This window comes from Sinocyclocheilus anshuiensis, unplaced genomic scaffold (assembly GCF_001515605.1).
Source record: "Sinocyclocheilus anshuiensis isolate Anshui unplaced genomic scaffold, SAMN03320099.WGS_v1.1 scaffold848, whole genome shotgun sequence".
NCBI lineage: Eukaryota > Metazoa > Chordata > Actinopteri > Cypriniformes > Cyprinidae > Sinocyclocheilus > Sinocyclocheilus anshuiensis.
This window is the reverse complement of record NW_015549628.1, coordinates 610497-629451: the sequence shown is the minus strand read 5'-3', so window position 1 is coordinate 629451 and position 18955 is coordinate 610497. Positions and strand designations below refer to the sequence as shown.

Below are 18955 nucleotides of genomic sequence, written 5' to 3'. Positions count from 1 at the left end.
TGTATGTGTGTGAACACACATACCCATTGTTTGTGTTGAGCCCATTGTTGGCAAGCCTGTTTTATTGGCCATGACAGGGATGTCAGCATGTGTCTTTCCTTCTGGTTTAAATATGGCAAGGAATGGAGAGGCAACAACTGTAGCCATTATTCAAAGACACATTACTGAGCAGGGAACACTGGCCCTGGAGTTTGTGCAGGTGTTTTAGATGACTTTTTCTTGCTGTTCTGGATCACATGTAACATTCAGGGGCTGTTTTGAGGTGGGTTGCATCAGAGGGACATTGGCTAGGTTGGTAACATGGAAACTTTTGTTCACACTTTGGATTGTAAGAGTGCAAATTTCCATGGGCCTGAATGCTAGTGAGTTTCAAAAATGCTGTGGTTCTTTTGCTTCCCTGGACTAAGTACAGCTGCTGTTTAAGAAAAAAAACAATGTGTAAAAATTGTAAGACGCTGTCATCACTGAGCAGAAGTGAAAAACTGAGTATTCTGTGGCATGGTCATTGATCCCCAGGGGCTTTGGTGGAATCGCAAAAATGTAGAGAGGATGTGATCCATAGAAAGGTGTAGAGTGGAGGCCTCCTTAGATGAGATACTCAAAATGGATCTTAATGTGTGAATTGGGTGTTGTCCCCATATTAGAAGTTTTTTCTTTACTACTTCTTGGTTTTTGTTCCAAAAACGTGTTGGCTCTATTCCATATTGATTGCCATTTTTGATGTTTTATTATTTTTTTTATTTTATAGTTTTTATAATAAAATTACAATAAAATTGTATTTTATTATTATATACTTGTATACAGTTCTTTCTAAACAAATTGTTTAAACAAATTGCCATTGTCATTATTTTGGCATTCATATACAGTACGTTGTATTAAAACTTTTTTTTTTATTACTTTTTAAATACTTCATATTTGGCATATTTTTGCACACACCCCTGTTACCACAATATCTTCCTACATTAAATAAAAAACACCCAGGAATGTGTGGCTCTGTTCCAAAACACATTGAGCTGCCTACATAGGCACCATTTAAGAAATCACTGGAACACTTCTGACACGGTCTGTTCTAAATGACAATAACATTACTTTTAACCAATTTTTCTACAAAATTATTTTATTTATTTATTCTTTCCAAAAAAAAAAAAAATTAATTACCCAACACTATCTCACGACCAATTCGTACGTATTTAAGGAGGTGGCTAATTCATACAAATTTGAATGACCTCAACTCTGTGAGGGGTAGTAGGTTTAGGGGCGGGGTTAGTGGTGGTCATTTGTATGAATTCCTACGAATTTGCCACCTCATAAACTACATATGATTTTCCACAAAACATACGAATTTGTACAAGCAGGTTGTACGAATTTGCATGAATTAGCAACCTCGTAAATTGCAGTGAGATCGGGTTGAATAATCCCAGTATGACGAGTAGATTTTAAATAAGAATGCTGTAATAATAATGCAATTCTATTTTACCCTAATGTATGTGCATTTAGCAACATACTCTATTGAAATCAATCTCTCAGAACGAAGCAGGAATTGCTGTCTGTGTGGAGCGTCCACTTACAAGGTTCCATATCAGAGCTCACAAGCTTTTGGAGCAGAGCCTGTTTATGTGTGTTTGGACTCTCTTTATTCTTTTTCCTCCTTTTCTCTCCCACAATCTCTTGGACATCAGTTGCTCTCTTGTTCTCAGTGTGTGAGGCAGATGAAAATGTGGGGCACTCGCTCTGTTCCTCTCTCTCTCTCTTTCTCTCACACACACACACACACACACACACACACACACACACACACACACACACACAGACCATCTGGGTCTCGCATTCCAGCAAATGAAACTGAAAGGGAGGTTTCAGTCCCTTTCATTTAAGAGGACAGTGGGCCTGTCCTCTTAAATGTGCCCTTACACACAAACACGCACATTCCCTAGCAGTGTGGGGCGGCTGACAGCGGCACAGCCATCTGTAGAATCAGCAGTGGTTTCTGTGTGCATGTCGCTACATGGTTCCGCTTCCCTGTGGAAAGATAAATCCCAGCACTTGTGTTTTTCTTTCTAGAATCACCAGGATTATTCTGATTAAGCACTGTAAATGTGTTTGCATAGTTGCCTATTATTACACCATCTAAATGGCATTACTAACTGTTACGAGGCGACAGGGACTAGAGACGTGCGGATCCATTTGCAAGCTTTTATTAATAAACATGGTCAAAACACAGGCAGGGTCGAACACCAGCAAATGGGTATGGTACGGGCAAGACACAAGATTGTCCAAGAAACAGGCAAGGGTCAATCGATGGTGAACGTAATTCAACAGGGCAAGGCAAGAGATAATCCAGGTTAATAGCAATATTCCAGGCAGGGGCAAACAGAGTCCAAAACAGCAAGACAAAAGGGTAATCCGAAAACACAGGCAAGAATCTGAACACAGTAAAACAGGCAAGGCGAGACTATGACTAAACTAGGAAAACAAGAACTGGCTCCGTAGAGTAGCTATCGCTGGGTGAGTGATTAATGCTAAACAATACTCGGCAGTTTGAGTGAGTCTGAGTGAGTGTAATATAGTGTGTGTGTGATTGGATACAGCTGTGTGCAATCAGTGCAATGGATGATGGGAAATGTAGTCTGTGGTGACGTGTAACAGTCTGTGTAGTGAGAGAGTCAATATGATGTACGAGTGATCTCTGGTGGCAATCGGACGGAAGTCCATGGACCGGATTCGTAACACTAACATAATTGTTGTTTTTTAGCTGATTATTGATCAGTTTAACTTCCTAAAGGGTCTCTTTAATGTCTCAGTGGTTCATATAGAGTAATGAGATTAAATGGAGAAATATCCTGCTTTTCTGATGAAAAAACACTACGGCTCACATGAATCTTGTTTAGATTTTTAAAAGAAATCTCAAGAATGACCGATTTAACTCAATTATTGCTCTAAATTCTTCCAAGACAAGAATTTCTGAGCAAAGAATCTGCATGAGTCTTTTATTGCATGTCAACGATTGTCTACTTTGTGTCTGCTTGTCTCCAAATTGGAAAGCTTTACCATCAAATCAAAACATTTGCATATAAAATGTGTATAAAAATGCTGTTTTTTGTCTATAATACAGAAATTAGAATTTCTCCCTTTTCTTCTAAAGCATGTTTTTCTCATATTAGATTTTTTAGTTGTATTTGTGTGACAACTTTCTGCTCTGTACTGGATGTTTCTTATTTTTAGCTATGTAAAGCTGTGGTTTAGAGTCCTGTTTTTAGTCATTATTTTTTTTTTTTCAATCTATGTTTAAAATTTTTAGTCTGATTCCAGCCTGCAATCTCATCCCTGTGGACTACAGTAAAACAGTCTGTGGTGTTTAGTTTCACCACAGAAGCGATCTGAAAACAAACCTGCTTCCGGACTGAGAGAGCAGGAGAGAGAACAAGATTGCAATAAAATAGATTTTAGAGTGTTGCTAATGAAAATGATCTGTTTTGCTTTAGTTTGAATTTAATTTGAGTTATGCAGGTTGTTTTTGTAGAAAAAATTTGATACGTTCACATCGCCGGTGCAGGGATTATTAAGATCATCCATCTCCAGAATTTTAACTACAATGTTTATTTGCAGTCAAGCAATCTTTATTATGTCTCTACTTCTCTTTTTCAGCATAACTTCAATGACCTGAGTGGCATGGTGTCTCTGGCCTGGGTTGGAGATGGCACAGGGGTGAGTCAGATTTGACTAATTATCTAAAATAAGAATACAGTACCATAGCATGAACAATATCCAGTTTTAAATGCATCAAGGTTTGGTAAAATAGGGATTTTGTTCTGCCTACATCAACTGTAACTGCAATTAAAGGTAATTGTGTAAGTGTGTGTGTGTGTGTGTGTGTGTGTGTGTGTGTATATATATACTTTTATTCAAGAAGGCAGCATTAAATTGCAAATAAATGCTGTTCTTTTGAGCAGCACAACTTTTCAACATTGACAATAAGACATTTTTCTTCAGCAGCAAATCAGCATATTAGAATGATTTCTTGAAGGACCATGTGACACTCAAGACTAGAGTATCGATGCTAAAATGTCAACTTTGCATCACAGGAATAAATTATATTTTAAATATTTTCGAATAGAAAACATTGTAATAATATTGTAATAATCACAGTGTGCCTGTTTTTACTGTGTTTTGATCAAATAAATGTCGCCTTTGTGAGAACAAGAGACTGTTTTGTAAATTTTATTTGAAAAATCTTATTTTTGTTTTATTACATTTTTTGTTGTTGTTTTTATTTTATTTTTGTCAATCTTAGTTTAAAAATCTTACCAATCCAAACTTTTGAACAGTAGTGTAATCTATACTATAATGTGAGGGCTTTATCATATAGTGTGACATGCAATGTGGTATTTAAAAAAAAAAAACTGCATCAGCAAATGTTGTAATGCCACACCAGATGATTTTTTATGCTTTTAATTTAGGTAAATTTATGGTAAAATGGCAATTTAACGGTAAAAGACTGTAAAAATGCTACAGTAAAAACCTGTTAAATGGTTAAGGGTAAATTCCCCTACTGTATATGGTAAAAAACTGTATTGGACATTACATGTATTGGACATTAATTTTACGGTAGTATACCATTTTTGGAAGTGGAAAAAGACCGTATGATTTACAGTGAATAACCGTAAATTGACATTCCCAGATTTCCCTGCGTTACATTTCAAATGTGATGTTTTTTTGTTGAAATAACAATGTTTCTTCTTTTTTTCTTATCAGTTTTGTATATTAGGGTTGTGTGTTACACCTAATGTTGTTAAATGAATGTTTATTGCATTATTTCAGTTTCATGTGTGTTACCATGATGGTGTTTGGTGTTTGTGTGAATGACACTGTGCACCTTCTATATATGTTATTATTTAAAAGCTGCTTGTGATGGGCTTTGGTTCATCATGTGACTTTCTCATCACCACTTGCATTTGGTGGTTATCAGTGTATTACAAAGGTACAAAACAGATTTCAGTACTTCAATAGGTTGGTATATTAACATTATGTCAGGTAATGAAATTACGGTATTTAACTGTAAATTTAAGTTAAAACCGTAAAACCTAAAATGTTGCTACCGTATTTTTTAAGGTAAAATTCCGGCAACCACAGCTGCTGCTTTTTTAGCGTAAATTTTACGGAATTTTTTTACAGTGTAGCATCCTCATAACAAACCCACCATGACGTATAGCAGCATTGCTTTTAATGCACCATTGACAACAAAACTCAGCAGTTATTGCAATTTTTTTGTAAATATCACCAAAAAAAATGTAATTGTGCTTGAAAAAATGCCATGACAAAACATATTGACTTTATATTCAAACCATGTTTCAAATAAATCCACATATATCCAATATATCCCATAAATCTTCATAGAAATTTTAATACCACATAGAACTATTTGGGTTCTGATTGAAATTCCCAACTGCTTTGAGGTTTGAACCAACAACCTTCTGATTAGCCCCAATCCTTCTAATTCACTTAGTTACTTCCACTATGTTTACTAACCAGCAGCCAGTAGCTAAGTCATTTAGCCACTAAGCTGTTCTGCGGTCACTTCAGGATCTGACTCGCAGGAATGTGGCCCCTACAATCATGTCAATGTGAAACAGGAACAAGTGAATTACAGCTTCAGAGGCTGAAAGACTCTTCAGAGCCTAGTTTGACAAGACCTCAAACTGTCATTTAGTGCCAACTAAATGATGTACAAGCTGTAATTACTCCTTCAGCCCAGCGTTCACCCAACAACAACAAAACTCAAATACATTTCTGTTAACTCTGTGCAAACACTTTCAAAGAGTGGCGTCTTTTGAGACACCTTTTCTACTTTTGAGGCGTCATAATTAGCACCTTTCTGTCAATTACTTATTGCACCTCTAAAGAATACTGTTCTATTTTTTCAGGCTCGTAAAAAAAGGACTTTCCAGAAATATTTCTTTTGTAAGAAGAAACATGAATCAAAATAGATACTATTTATGTTTTTAAAGATAGAAATTTGGGGTGGGACACGATGAAGGGCTCGTCCCTGTTTTAAATAACCTTTAGTTTACATTTTCATTGTTGAAAGCACATGACTGGACTAAAATATGTATAGTATATGTATATGTATATGTATATGTATATGTATATGTATAAGTATATGTAACTCGGCCGAGCCAGAGTTTAAATCTCTATGAATGCTTCACTGCACTGCGAGTTTCTGAACCATTCTGAGTCTTTCACATGCACATGCTAAAATATCCACTGTGCCCTTCTCCTGTTCAGGTTCTGCTGGTGCTGACCACATTCCAGGTTCCTCTTTTTATCATGCGGTTTGGTCAGTCCAGACTGTACAGAAGGTAAGAGTGTGTTTCAGGACAGTGTCCAAGCTCTAGCTGGAGTGATTTAGCAGTTTTTAATGCTGCAGTTCAGAAAGTGTAATGAATCCTTCCACTTTCAATATAAATGTTGGTACACATTTGGTTGATTTTTTATTTTTGTTTGTTTTGCTCTATCACATGATCCATAACTCCCTCTTATCTCTTCTGGGTCAGTGAAGACTATGGAAAGACATTCCAGGACATCACCGACCTCATTAACAACACCTTCATACAGACAGAGTTTGGCATGGCGATTGGTCCCGAAAATTCAGGGAAGGTGAAGATTTACTTCTCTGCTGTTCTGAAAGTATTATTTTAGGTTATTTTATTCAATGTAATGAAAGTGGCTTTGGTGTGCTGTGAAATTGTGATGTGTGTACAAGCAAACAAGAAGTTCATACAGGTGGAAAAGTAGTCCCACCTCAAAAGGATGAGCTCTAGTAACAAGCATACACTGCCATTCAAAGGTTTAGGCTCATTTAGTGGAGAAATTAATACTTTTATTGAGCAAAAGTGGCAGTAAAGACATGTATAATTTAAAAAAAGAATAGATATTTTTAATAAATAAGTTTTTTTTTTACTTTCTAATCATCAAACAATACTAAAAAAATATATCACAGTTTCCACAAAAATATTAAGCAGAACAACTGTTTTCAATATCATGTGACACTGAAGACTGGAGTAGTGATGATGAAAATTCAGCTTTGTATTACAGAAATAAATTACATTTTGAAATTCATTACAGTAGAAAACAATAGAAAGATATTTTAAATGGTTCTAATATTTTTGATCAAATAATTGCAGTCATGGCGAGCATAGAAGACTTCTTTCAAAAACATGAAAAAAATGTCACCAACATCAAATTTTGGAAGAGTAGTGTTTGTTTTTTTTGCTTCAACAAAAATTTGACTTTTAAAAGCTTCTCTATCCATTATAAGTGTATTTACTGAGTTTCCTCCACTTGTCAAATTGTTTGATGAATTACTGAACAGGTTTATGATCTGACCCACAGGTGATCCTCACAGGTGATCTAACCGAGGGGAGAGTTACCAAAATTTTCAGTTCGGTTGATTTCGGCAAGAGCTTTGTGACCTCTGAGCTTCCCTTCCATCCATTAATGCAGATCACATACAACCCCAGAGACAGCAACATACTCATGGTCTACAGCATCAGTGTAAGAACTCTGATTAGACATTCATTTCCTGTGCAAAAGTACATGTACTAAAATGGTTTTCTTATTTTTTCAGTATGACTTATGGCTGTCTGAAGACTTTGGGGCAAGCTGGAGGAAGATCCATGAGACTGTGTGTCTTATGAAATGGTATGATAATAAACATACATAAATGAATTAATAAGTAACAGTTGTCTTATGTAGTCAGAGTTTGGACTACTGGCAAAGTCTAGGCCATATTGCAGCTAATTCTGGCCCACTTTGAACATCAGATCAACCAGTTCCCTTTTTATGCAGCATATAGTAACAGTTGGATATAACTCTGCGTGTTAACATGGTAATGTTTAGCTACTAAGTGTCTCAAACTAAACTTTTTAATATATCTCCAAGATTTATTGTCATAAACCCTGCAGCCTGGGAACTTGTAAATACGATTTTGCCTCCCACTTCATGAAAAACTGTGCATCGATCCTGACTGCTTTAAAATGGAGCATGCATTTTTGAAAAATATCTTGATATTTTTGTGTGCAATATGCAAGAGTTCTTTGTCCAAAAAGACATATCTGTTCTTCATTGTGATTGGTGTGTCCAAGTGCTTTCTGATTTTAATCTATGTTGTGGATTTGAATCTCATTGCTGCCTAGAGCTAATTTAGATTTAAGTATTTTAACAGCAGTTAATTTCTGTTGACTGTCAAATGAAGCATGATCTATTGCAGTTGCATTTTTGTAATGTACATTAGTTTGAGGTTACAGTTCTCACACGAGAACATATTTCATTCTTATATCAAATTAGAGCTTTTTAGTGGAACATATGGTTTTTGAAATAGCCCATGTCATTCCAAACCAGAATTTTACTTTATTCACAAAATCAACAAAATCTCTTAGGCAGAATGTTTGATGTTTTGTTTTTCATATAGCAAATGGGTGACTCCATTATAACACAATTTCCAACTATTCCTTTGAGCTTTACAGTTCTAACACTCAAAAATCACATTTGATTGTTCACTGAAGAAACTGAGGCATTTAGTTAGATCTGTAGTAGCCATCTTATATAGGACCATTCTTAAAGGGGTCATATAATGCGATTTCAATTTTTCCTTTCTCTTTGAAGTGTTACAAGCTCTTGGTGCATAAAGAAGATCTGTAAAGTTGCAAAGACTAAAGTCTCAAATCCAAAGAGATATTCTTTATAAAAGTTAAGAGTCAACCACGCCTACCTAAAACGGCTCGTTCTAACACGCCCCCACATGTCTATGTCACGATGTGGGAAGATTTGCATAACGCCGCCCAAATGTTCACGCAAAGAAAGAAGGCGTAACTGGTATTCTCGCTTTAGTATTGTTGCTGCCGCCATGTCGTGAAGGTGCTGTGTGTTTCGTTGTGAAAGCGAAACTATTTTGCTTGGCCTTCCAAAAGAGCACTATATCCAAACACATTTCATTACACCAAATACACCAAATAATTTTCTTTTTAGCAACATCATATGACCCCTTTAACAGAGATAGCTTTTGTTTGCAGTGGTGAATTCAGCATGGACGGATGGAAATTTTTCATTGTATCTGTTTGCCTGTCATTTCAGGGGAATCAATGACACCATTTTCTTAACCACAAACCCCAGTGGATCCTGCAGTGAGTGGCTTTATTTTAGTATATCTTTTAAGGATCATTTGAACAGTGTTGGAAATGGAAAGATGCTTCCTGCTTGTTGTTCCTCAGTCATCATACTTGTGAATTTCTTTATCTCAGGTGACAGGGGAATGCTTGAGCTGAGGAAATCTTTAGACTATGGCAAAACATTCAAAACTATAGGAAGCAGGATTTATTCCTTTGGCCTGGGTGGACGCTTCGTTTTTGCCACAATCATGTCCGACTCGGTGAGCTCTCACGATGTATTGTGTATAATTCTGTTCCAAAATCAAGTGTGCTGCCTACTTAGATACTGTTAAAAAGTGTGGGGCTGCAAAGAAGTCACTTATGCTCACCAAGCCTGCATTTATATGATAAAATATACAGTAAATACAGCATCACATTAGGTTTTTTACTAGAGCTGTATCATGTGAGATTGAAAACACATGCAGATATCAAAAACACTTATTTTCTTTTGCAGGGTTCCACACGCATGATTCACGTCTCAGTAGATCAGGGGGAGACGTGGGATATGGCTCAACTCCCCACCGTTGGACACGAGCAGTTTTACTCCATTCTAGCCGCAAACAATGATATGGTTTTCATGCACGTAGACGAACCTGGAGGTGAAGCGAATGTTTATTGTTCAGCATAAATAAATCTCCTATTTGAAATAATAGTCTGTCAATATCCAGATATATCATATTGCTGAGACCTGAGGTTTGGATCAGTGTTATTTTAATAATATTTGTATCCTTTTATAGTACTTTGCAATAGCTATAGCTTTTATTTGGTAAATTAGCTTTCATTTTTATATTTTCAGTTTTCAATTTAAAATTTTCATTCATTTTCAATTTTAGTTTAAGTATTTAAGTTTAAGTATCTCTTAATTTAAGTATTAGTTTGTTTTTTTATTTTATAATTAGCTTTAGTTTATTTTTATTTCAGTTTTAGTCTTAGTAATTTTAGTACTTCGGCTTCGACTTATTTTACTACAACATTTAAGTTTTGCCTAATATTTATACTTTATTTTATGTCAGTTTTATTTCAATCAATTAATGCTGTGTATATAATATTCCAGGCCAGCCAATATTATATGAATATATGATTTGTAACCTTGATATCAGAACCTAGGGACTAACAATTGTTTTTACTTCATCAGACTCCAGTATTGGTACCATATATGTGTCAGATGACCGAGGTATAGTGTTTTCCAAGTGTCTGGAACGTCATTTGTACACCACTACAGGTGGAGACACCGACTTCACCAACATCACCTCTCTAAGGGGCGTATATATGACCAGTGTGCTCGCCATGGGTAAGGCTGTGACTGTAATCATCACAACACATTAAGGAAGAATTTACATAAATCTCATATTGTCTGATGTGTGTCTTCCCTCTCCAGATGGCTCTGTGCAGACAGTGATCACATTTAATCAAGGTGGAGAGTGGCGACCACTGCAGAAACCCTGGAACGGAGAGTGTGACTCCACTACTGTGACCCTGGACAAAGTGAGAGCCTCACAGAAACGACACAGCCAGAATGTGAACTTTATTTTAGACATAAATCATGGAGAACACATAGTGTGTTACTAGAGCCAGTAATCAAAAGGTTTCTGGTTTGTTCCCCCTAAAAAAAACAATCAATAAGAAATCATTATTGTGTCCTTGAGCAGGACAGTTGCAATATGTAATATGTTCATGGTGCTATTATTGAATAGTTCATATTTCTAAGTGCTTTCTCAGAGCTAAAACACTTGGCATTGTGAAACTGCAATAACAATTTAAACCTTTTGAAATGCTTTGTGTTACTATCTTCAACATTGCCTGTTCTGTTGTGGATAAGTTAATGATTTTATGCAAATGTATGACAAAATATTTATTTTGTTTCTGAAAATAAGCACCTGAATTGCAGAAATAGGATATATGTATGTGATTTCATGTTAATCTCATATGTATCTCTGTCATCTGCAGTGTAGTCTGCATATTCATGCCTCCTACAGCATCTCTATAAAACTGAACGTGCCCATGCAGCCCCTCTCCGAGCCCAATGCTGTGGGACTCATCCTGGCACATGGTGATTACAGCCCACATTCTCCATCGCATGTCTTTCTACAAGGCAAAACTATCCCTGACTCACATTCAGTGTAAACCTTAGTATAACCATTTTCACCACCTCCAACTTTCAGGATAATAAAGAGAGTTGTATATTATTTTGTTTTTATTGAAGAAAAACACATTTTGATTGTAGTAGAGCTAATTAAATTTTTAATTTCTCAAACTACAGAATATTTATGTCTCTGTGTGTGTATATATGTATGTGTATATATATATATATATTAGTGGTGTCAAAATTAGCGCGTTAACGCAGGCGATTAATTTTTTCAGTTTAACGCGTTAAAAATACTTAACGCAATTAACGCAGGGGCAGGGCTAGGGTTGGCCATCCCACTCACAACTGCTGCTTCTGTCACTTTTTCTCTTGACAAGAAGTGCAAACGGGAGACGTTTCAGACGCACACGCTCCGCTTCACTTCAGCACCATATGGAAGGCCATGGGCGCCAAAAACACGTGAATTTTAACACGTCAACAACACGTTAAATACGCATATTTCACGTGTATTTAACGCGTTAAATACGTGTTGTTTGCACGTGAAAAATCAGCGCGTATATAACGTGTTAAATATGCCTTAAATACACGTTAAAAATCATTTTGAGTGGGTCAGTGCCATTGGCTGCTGAAGACTTGGGTCAAACCATTTCTGTAAGCTTAGGGGGGTGTACCATTCATAGACTAGGCAACCACCATTTAACATGCTATAGATCAGCTTATTCAGCCTATTTATTTTGTCCTTTTTTTGTATAGCCTATAGAAATAATATATTTAAATTGCAGTTTTATGAAAAATTTGATAAAAATGAAATTGCCTCATTTTTCTCTACTCATGCCTTTTTGTAAATAAACACATTATTGGACATTCTAGCATTAACAGTGATAAAACTTAAGTTAGCATCAAAGCATTGACATTTGTGTGGGGAAATCAGTTACAGTGGAGGCAAGCAATCAATGCAGGTTTAAGATACAGACCATTGTAATCAATATCTGTCTTTGGAAAACAATGTGAGCTTTTATTGTGTTTACATTTACAGCTATCGCCAGCAGGTGGCGCTTATTGAAACCTCTTTTTGTTCAGAGATTTATGCACTCATCAGACAAACAGTAATTAGGTACACAGGTGATGTTATCCATTTAAATGAATTTAAAGACTTAAAAGTATTTAAATTTAAATATGGTATTTAAAGGGGTCATATGATGCGATTTCAAGTTTTCCTTTCTCTTTGGAGTGTTACAAGCTGTTCGTGAATAGATAAGATCCCTGAAGTTGCAAAGACTAAAGTCTCAAAACCAAAGAGATATTCTTTATCAAAGTTAAGACTCTGCCACGCCCCCCTAAAACGGCTCTTCAATTGCATGCACAAAGGCGCCGGCGTGCGCTGTAGCCTGTATCATTTCATATCAAAGCGCAAAATAAACTACGTGCATGCAATGCCGTGGTCAGTTAATTCATGAAGTTACCAAAAAGGCGATTAAAAGGCGATCCGCGTCACATTCAGCAGTGGCAGCTCTTAAAGAAATAGCAGAGGACAAAGAAAATAGGGAAAAATAACTTTTATAGCTTTAAGGATTCATCTATATTTAATTTAGAATTTAGTGTTTGATAACTTCAGTTGCAATTTCTGTATATTTCTGCTGAAGGACACAAGTAAATATGACATTTATTATAATGGGTTCATCATATATATATATATATATATATGCCATTATGTCATTTTTTAAATACACTTTTATGGTGTGATTGGGAGTTTTACAGGACTGCTGCATTTCTCTGACTTGCGTCTCTTTTCCATCTGCTCTTTCATTAGGGAGTGTGGGAGGTGCAGTTTATGTGCTTTCTGTCAGTTCATTACTGGAGACGAAGTGGGTCAGAAAAGGTAAAGAGAGTTGATAGAAAATACGATGCGTGTCAGATCTGCATCATGTTCAGCAGCGGCAGCTCTTAAAGACATAGCAGCTAAAACAACCTAATAACCCAGATGCTGTGATGTCTGTTAATCAAAGGAAAGAAAAAAAGAGAAAAAAATAGTAAACCAATAACTTTTATAGCTTTATGAATTCATCTATATTTAATTTAGAATTTAGTGTTTGATAACTTCAGTTGCAATTTCTGTATATTTCTGCTGAAGGACACAAGTAAATATGACATTTATTATAATGGGTTCATCTGAAGATTGTTTTAAGTTCACTTAAATTAGAAGTTATTTTTTTAAGTTTAATAAATGTTCAAATTGATTGCTATAGTCAATGGTTAAATATTAGGGGGGGGTATCAGTATTGGTATCATTGATACTGGCCTTCAGTCATAAAAAAGATGCTGTTAAACAAATATTAAAAAACATACTGTCTTTATGTTGTTTGTACATTAATTTGAAGATTGAAATTATTGCAATATAAAAGTATATTTAAAAACTTTAATATATATATATATATATATATATGCCATTATGTCATTTTTTAAATACACTTTTATGGTGTGATTGGGAGTTTTACAGGACTGCTGCATTTCTCTGACTTGCGTCTCTTTTCCATCTGCTCTTTCATTAGGGAGTGTGGGAGGTGCAGTTTATGTGCTTTCTCCAGACGTGTATGTGTCTGATGATGGGGGTTACACATGGTTTCAGGCACTGAAAGGCCCCCATCACTACGCCATACTGGATTCAGGAGGACTGCTAGTAGCGGTGGAGCACAACCCCTCACAACCCATTTCACAGATCAAGTGAGCTTTCTGTCTAGTATTTATGTGTATTTATAATGATTTGACCTCCGCATGAGAGATAAATGTTCCAGTGTTACAAAAGATAATCTTATAACAAATTTATTTAAATGGTTATGTCTGGTTGACATAAGTAGAATGTAATTGATTTTGTATTAAATTAAATGAACAATAGAAAAAAATAAAGACAGCAAGGATTATCACTTCATTTAAAAAAAAAATTATATATAAAAGTAAAAAACTTACATTTACATATATTTATATTTTATTTATTTTATGTAAAGGGATAGTTTTCATCTTTAGAACACAAATTAAGGTATTTTTGATGAAATCCAAGAGCTTTCTGACCCTCCCAAAGACAGCAACGCAACTGGCACAGTTTATGGCCCAGAAAGGTAGTAAGGACATCGTTAAAATAGACCATGTGACATCAGTCGTTCAACCTTAAATTTATGAAGCTACGAGAATACTTTTTGTGTGCAAAGAAATAAAAAATAACGAAAGTATTCAACGATTTCTTCTCTTCTTTGTCAGTCTTCGATACACGTTCATGACAGTACCATGATGCATGTGTGTGGTGCTGCTGCCGTAGAAGCCGGATGCGCTGCGGCTTGTTTACGAGCAGAAGAATGCACACGCATGCGTCGTGGTGCTGTTGTGAACGAGCATCGAAGACTGACATGCAAGAGAAGAAATAAAGTTATTTTTGTTTTCTTTGTGTACAAAAAATATTTTCGTAGCTTCATAAAATTAAAGTTGAACCACTGATGTCACATGGACTTTTAATTTGCGCTATAAAGATGAACATCTTACAGGTTTGGAACGACATGAGGGTGAGTGAGGAGCGACATTTTTGGGTGAACCCTTTAAAATTAAAACTTTTAATTTAAATATATTTATTTCATATTTAATTCTTAATATTTACTAGTGCTGTCAAATGATTAATCGTGATTAATCGCATCCAAAATAAAAGTTTTTGTTTACATAATATATGTGTGTGTACTGTGTTTATGTTTATATTTATTATGTATATATAAATACACACATACTGTCAGGGTTCTGGACTGTCTATGTGTGATTTGCTCCCCGTGACCCAGTCTCTCCTCATGTTAATTTGATTGATTCCATGCAAATGACGATTAGTGATTAATCGCATCCAAAATAAAAGTTTTTGTTTACATAATATATGTGTGTGTACTGTGTTTATGTTTATATTTATTATGTATATATAAATACACACATACTGTCAGGGTTCTGGACTGTCTATGTGTGATTTGCTCCCCGTGACCCAGTCTCTCCTCATGTTAATTTGATTGATTCCATGCACCTGTGTTCCCCTGATTGCCCTGTGTTTATTAGCCCCAGTCTGTGTAGTCTTCCTTTGTCGGTCCTACTCGTTGGATGTTGTGTAATTCCCCTGTGTTTCCAAGGATTAAAGACTGTTTATGTACTCCACGTCTCCTTGTTCCTCGTTCCGCGCTACTCCCAGCACAGATCGTGACACATACAGCATATATTTTGAAAATATTTACATGTATATATTTATATTCATAAAATGTATATTATATATAAATATATTTAATGTATAAACTTAACATTTTTCTTAAATATATACATGCATGTGTGTGTATTTATATATACATAATAAATATACACAGTACATACACACATACTATGTAAACAAAACCTTTTATTTTGGATGCGATTAATCGTTTGACAGCACTAATATGTACATTTATTTTCACTAGATTTTCCACTGATGAAGGTCAGTGTTGGCATGTGCATAAGTTCACCGATGATCCAATGTACTTCACTGGGCTGGCATCAGAACCTGGTGCCCGTTCCATGAATATCAGCCTTTGGGGCTACAGGGAAACTGTCCTGAATCAGTACTGGGTTTCTGTCACTGTTGATTTCAGGCAGTTGCTCTCTAGAGACTGTGAGTGATATAATATCTCTAAAAAGTATTTCATAAACTAATATAAAAGCATACAGAATCCAGTCCAGAAGAGCAAATCTTAAAATATGTACACAGTGCCCTGAACTAACCAAATACTACTGCTGCAGGTCAGGAGAATGACTACATCGAGTGGCTCGCTCACTCAAGCGATATTAGCAACCCCACTGATGGGTGCATGCTGGGATACAAGGAAAGGTTTTTACGGTTACGAAAGGACTCAGTCTGCTGGAACGGGTGGGATTTCATTGTCACCAAGGAGCCCACGACTTGTCCCTGCACCCTCACTGACTTTCAGTGGTACGATCACATACCGACCTATCAAATATACTCAATAAAGTACAGTGTGATTAATTTATACTATTCATGACATACATTCCGTTTGTGATTCCAGTCATTGTCTCTCTCTTTTCCTGCAGTGACTTTGGATTCTATCATGCGGAAAACAGCTCTGTGTGTGTGGAGCAGCCTGAACTTATTGGCCATTCACTGGAGTTCTGCCTGCATGGACGCAAAGAGCATCTTCAGACCAGCGGGTAACAAATCACTCTATTTCCACTCCACATGAGTTGTATTGAAATGTTCAGCAGGTGTAAGCTATTTTTGCATACATTGCTGTGCTAGAAAATCTATAAATCTGATTTACTGAACCGGTTCGCATATGCAAAATTGTTGCATATGAGTTCATGTTTTTGAAACAGAATTATTTAAATGCTAAACATTCTACTTTCTGTGATTGTAGTTACCGGAAAATTCCCGGGGATCACTGTGAAGGAGGAATAACTCCAGAACGAAAAGAGATTGATCTGAGTAAGAAATGTGTGAGTAATTTGCTGAGGACAAAGCTACTGGTAGGTTTTTATTTTATTATTCATGTTAAAATATACAGTAAAAACAGTAAAATAGTGAAATATGACAATTTAAAAGAACTGATTTACTGATTTTAAAGTGTAATGTATTTTTATGATGCCAAGCTGAATTTTCAGCATCATTACTCCAGTCTTCAGTGTCACATGATCCTTCGGAAATCATTCTAATATGCTGATTTGCTGTGTAAGAAACATTTGTAATTATTATCAATGTTAAAAACTGTTGTGCTGCTGAATAGTTTTGTGGAAACCGTGATATATGTTTTGTAGAAATTCTTTGCTGAATAGAAAGTTCAAAAGAGCAACATTTATTTAAAATAGAAATCTTTTGTAACAATATAAATGTCTTTTTCGTCCCTTTTGATCAATTTAATGCATCTTTGCTGAATATAAGAACCATAAAACTGAGAATTTTGTTATGCTTGTTTAAAAAAAACGCCACAAAATGATCTTTCCCATTGTGCATTTTTCAGACAGAAGAACATTCATTCAATTCAGCTCCTATAATCGCTGTGGTCATCGCTGTTCTGTTGATCAGTGCCGTTGCTGGTGTTATTTTCATCAAAAAATATGTCTGTGGAGGAAGGTTTGTGCCCCCATATTCCTAAACATCACACACAGTAGAGCATGAACTATATCTATTTTTAAAATTTAATTCTTCTTTAAAATGTTTTTTTAAATAATATATTTTTTTTGTGTATATATATATATATATATATATATATATATATATATATATTATAATTACTGCTTTTATGCCAGAAAAAAACAATGTTATTATTATACTATTGTTTTATCGTGCAGTACATATGATAAGTTCATACAGTTTGATTTCCTACAGCATTATCTGCAATATCTGTCTCATGGCTTCTTTTTAATGTCTTCGATAGGTTCCTGGTGCACAGGTACTCCGTATTACAGCAGCACGCTGAAGCTAACGGTATCGATGGCGTGGATGACCTGGACACACTGGAGGGTGGCAAGACACACTACCATGATGATTCAGATGAGGTACATACTGCCACTCACTGGTAAAAACGCAATATTCTTTTCCGCATTTGAACTTTGAATAAATCCTGTCATTATATTTTTGACATCTGTAGGACCTCCTAGAGTGACAGACACATGGATCATCATAAGACTGTTTTAAAAGAGAGAAACCACAATGCCTACCCTTCCCATGACCCTCTATGTGTGTGTATCTGCGTTCAAGCACATTCTGACCAATCGATTTGCTTCTGGCTACTTGGGGACAGATTTTCAGTGATTCAGCACAGCAGGATTTGACTGCAAGGACAGAAATAGAGAAAAACATGCATTTTCATAAAAGCATCTCCCAAAGGAGTTTTCTAATCCTCTGCTCAGTGGCGTAGCGTCTGGGTATGCAGGGTATGCAGGTGCATATGGGCCCGGGCAGATTGGGGGCCCGCCAAGCCGAGGAGAACTTTTAATTGAAACCAGGAAATGAATTTCCCTGCAATTTCCCTGAATTTCCCTTGTCCGACAGCTTATCAGAATTCTCAGAGTCCAACTTGGACAGTGAGTTGAGCATATGTTTGATAAATTTAGCCTTCTCAAATCAACATGACGACTTGCCTAAAATAAAATCTATAGACATAAAACACTTTTACAGTATTAAAGCATTTCACAGTATTAATTTAAACATTTAACCTAGATAAATTTGCGCTGTTAAAACTCTGATTGATCGATTTCATGAGACATTCGTTTGTATTAAATTGTTCTGATTTTTTTCATGCATGCATTCAAATATTCATGTTTATTTCGTGCTGCAAATTTCAAAGTGGAAAATATTGATTCATATGCCGCTTGAACTGAGGCGAATTATCTCACTACAAATTAAAGAGCGTAAAAACACATTTATTGTTTGTATTTTATCATAAAATTGACAGAAGGCTGAGACTTTGTAGTAACAAAGCACAAAGCTGCGATTATGGGTGGCTTGCATGCTACAAATAATGAATGGACTTGAAAACTTTAAATATAATTTCCAAGCATTTAGCCTATACCGTAAAACAGCTTGTGAATAGTCACAATTCACATATCGTTATTTACTTCAGAAAAATCAACAATAGGGCCCAAGTTAAGTTAACCGAGTTGAGGC

At 35.7% G+C, this 18955-nt stretch overlaps 1 protein-coding gene across 1 annotated transcript in view; it reads left to right on the top strand.

Moving 5' to 3' along the window:
* LOC107659546 (sortilin-like) overlaps positions 1-18382 on the top strand; it is a 36531-nt gene extending 18149 nt beyond the window's left edge. The window contains exons 3-20 of the mRNA XM_016448532.1: positions 6283-6356; positions 6552-6654; positions 7390-7551; positions 7625-7698; positions 9130-9179; positions 9297-9424; positions 9658-9802; positions 10339-10494; positions 10582-10688; positions 11151-11253; positions 13839-14010; positions 15756-15946; positions 16075-16264; positions 16384-16500; positions 16707-16815; positions 17307-17419; positions 17724-17844; positions 17937-18382. Of these exons, the coding sequence (XP_016304018.1) occupies positions 6283-6356; positions 6552-6654; positions 7390-7551; positions 7625-7698; positions 9130-9179; positions 9297-9424; positions 9658-9802; positions 10339-10494; positions 10582-10688; positions 11151-11253; positions 13839-14010; positions 15756-15946; positions 16075-16264; positions 16384-16500; positions 16707-16815; positions 17307-17419; positions 17724-17844; positions 17937-17951 (2130 nt within the window). The 3' untranslated portion in view covers positions 17952-18382. The remainder of the gene's footprint in view (positions 1-6282; positions 6357-6551; positions 6655-7389; positions 7552-7624; positions 7699-9129; positions 9180-9296; positions 9425-9657; positions 9803-10338; positions 10495-10581; positions 10689-11150; positions 11254-13838; positions 14011-15755; positions 15947-16074; positions 16265-16383; positions 16501-16706; positions 16816-17306; positions 17420-17723; positions 17845-17936) is intronic.
* The last annotated feature ends 573 nt before the right edge of the window (positions 18383-18955 follow it).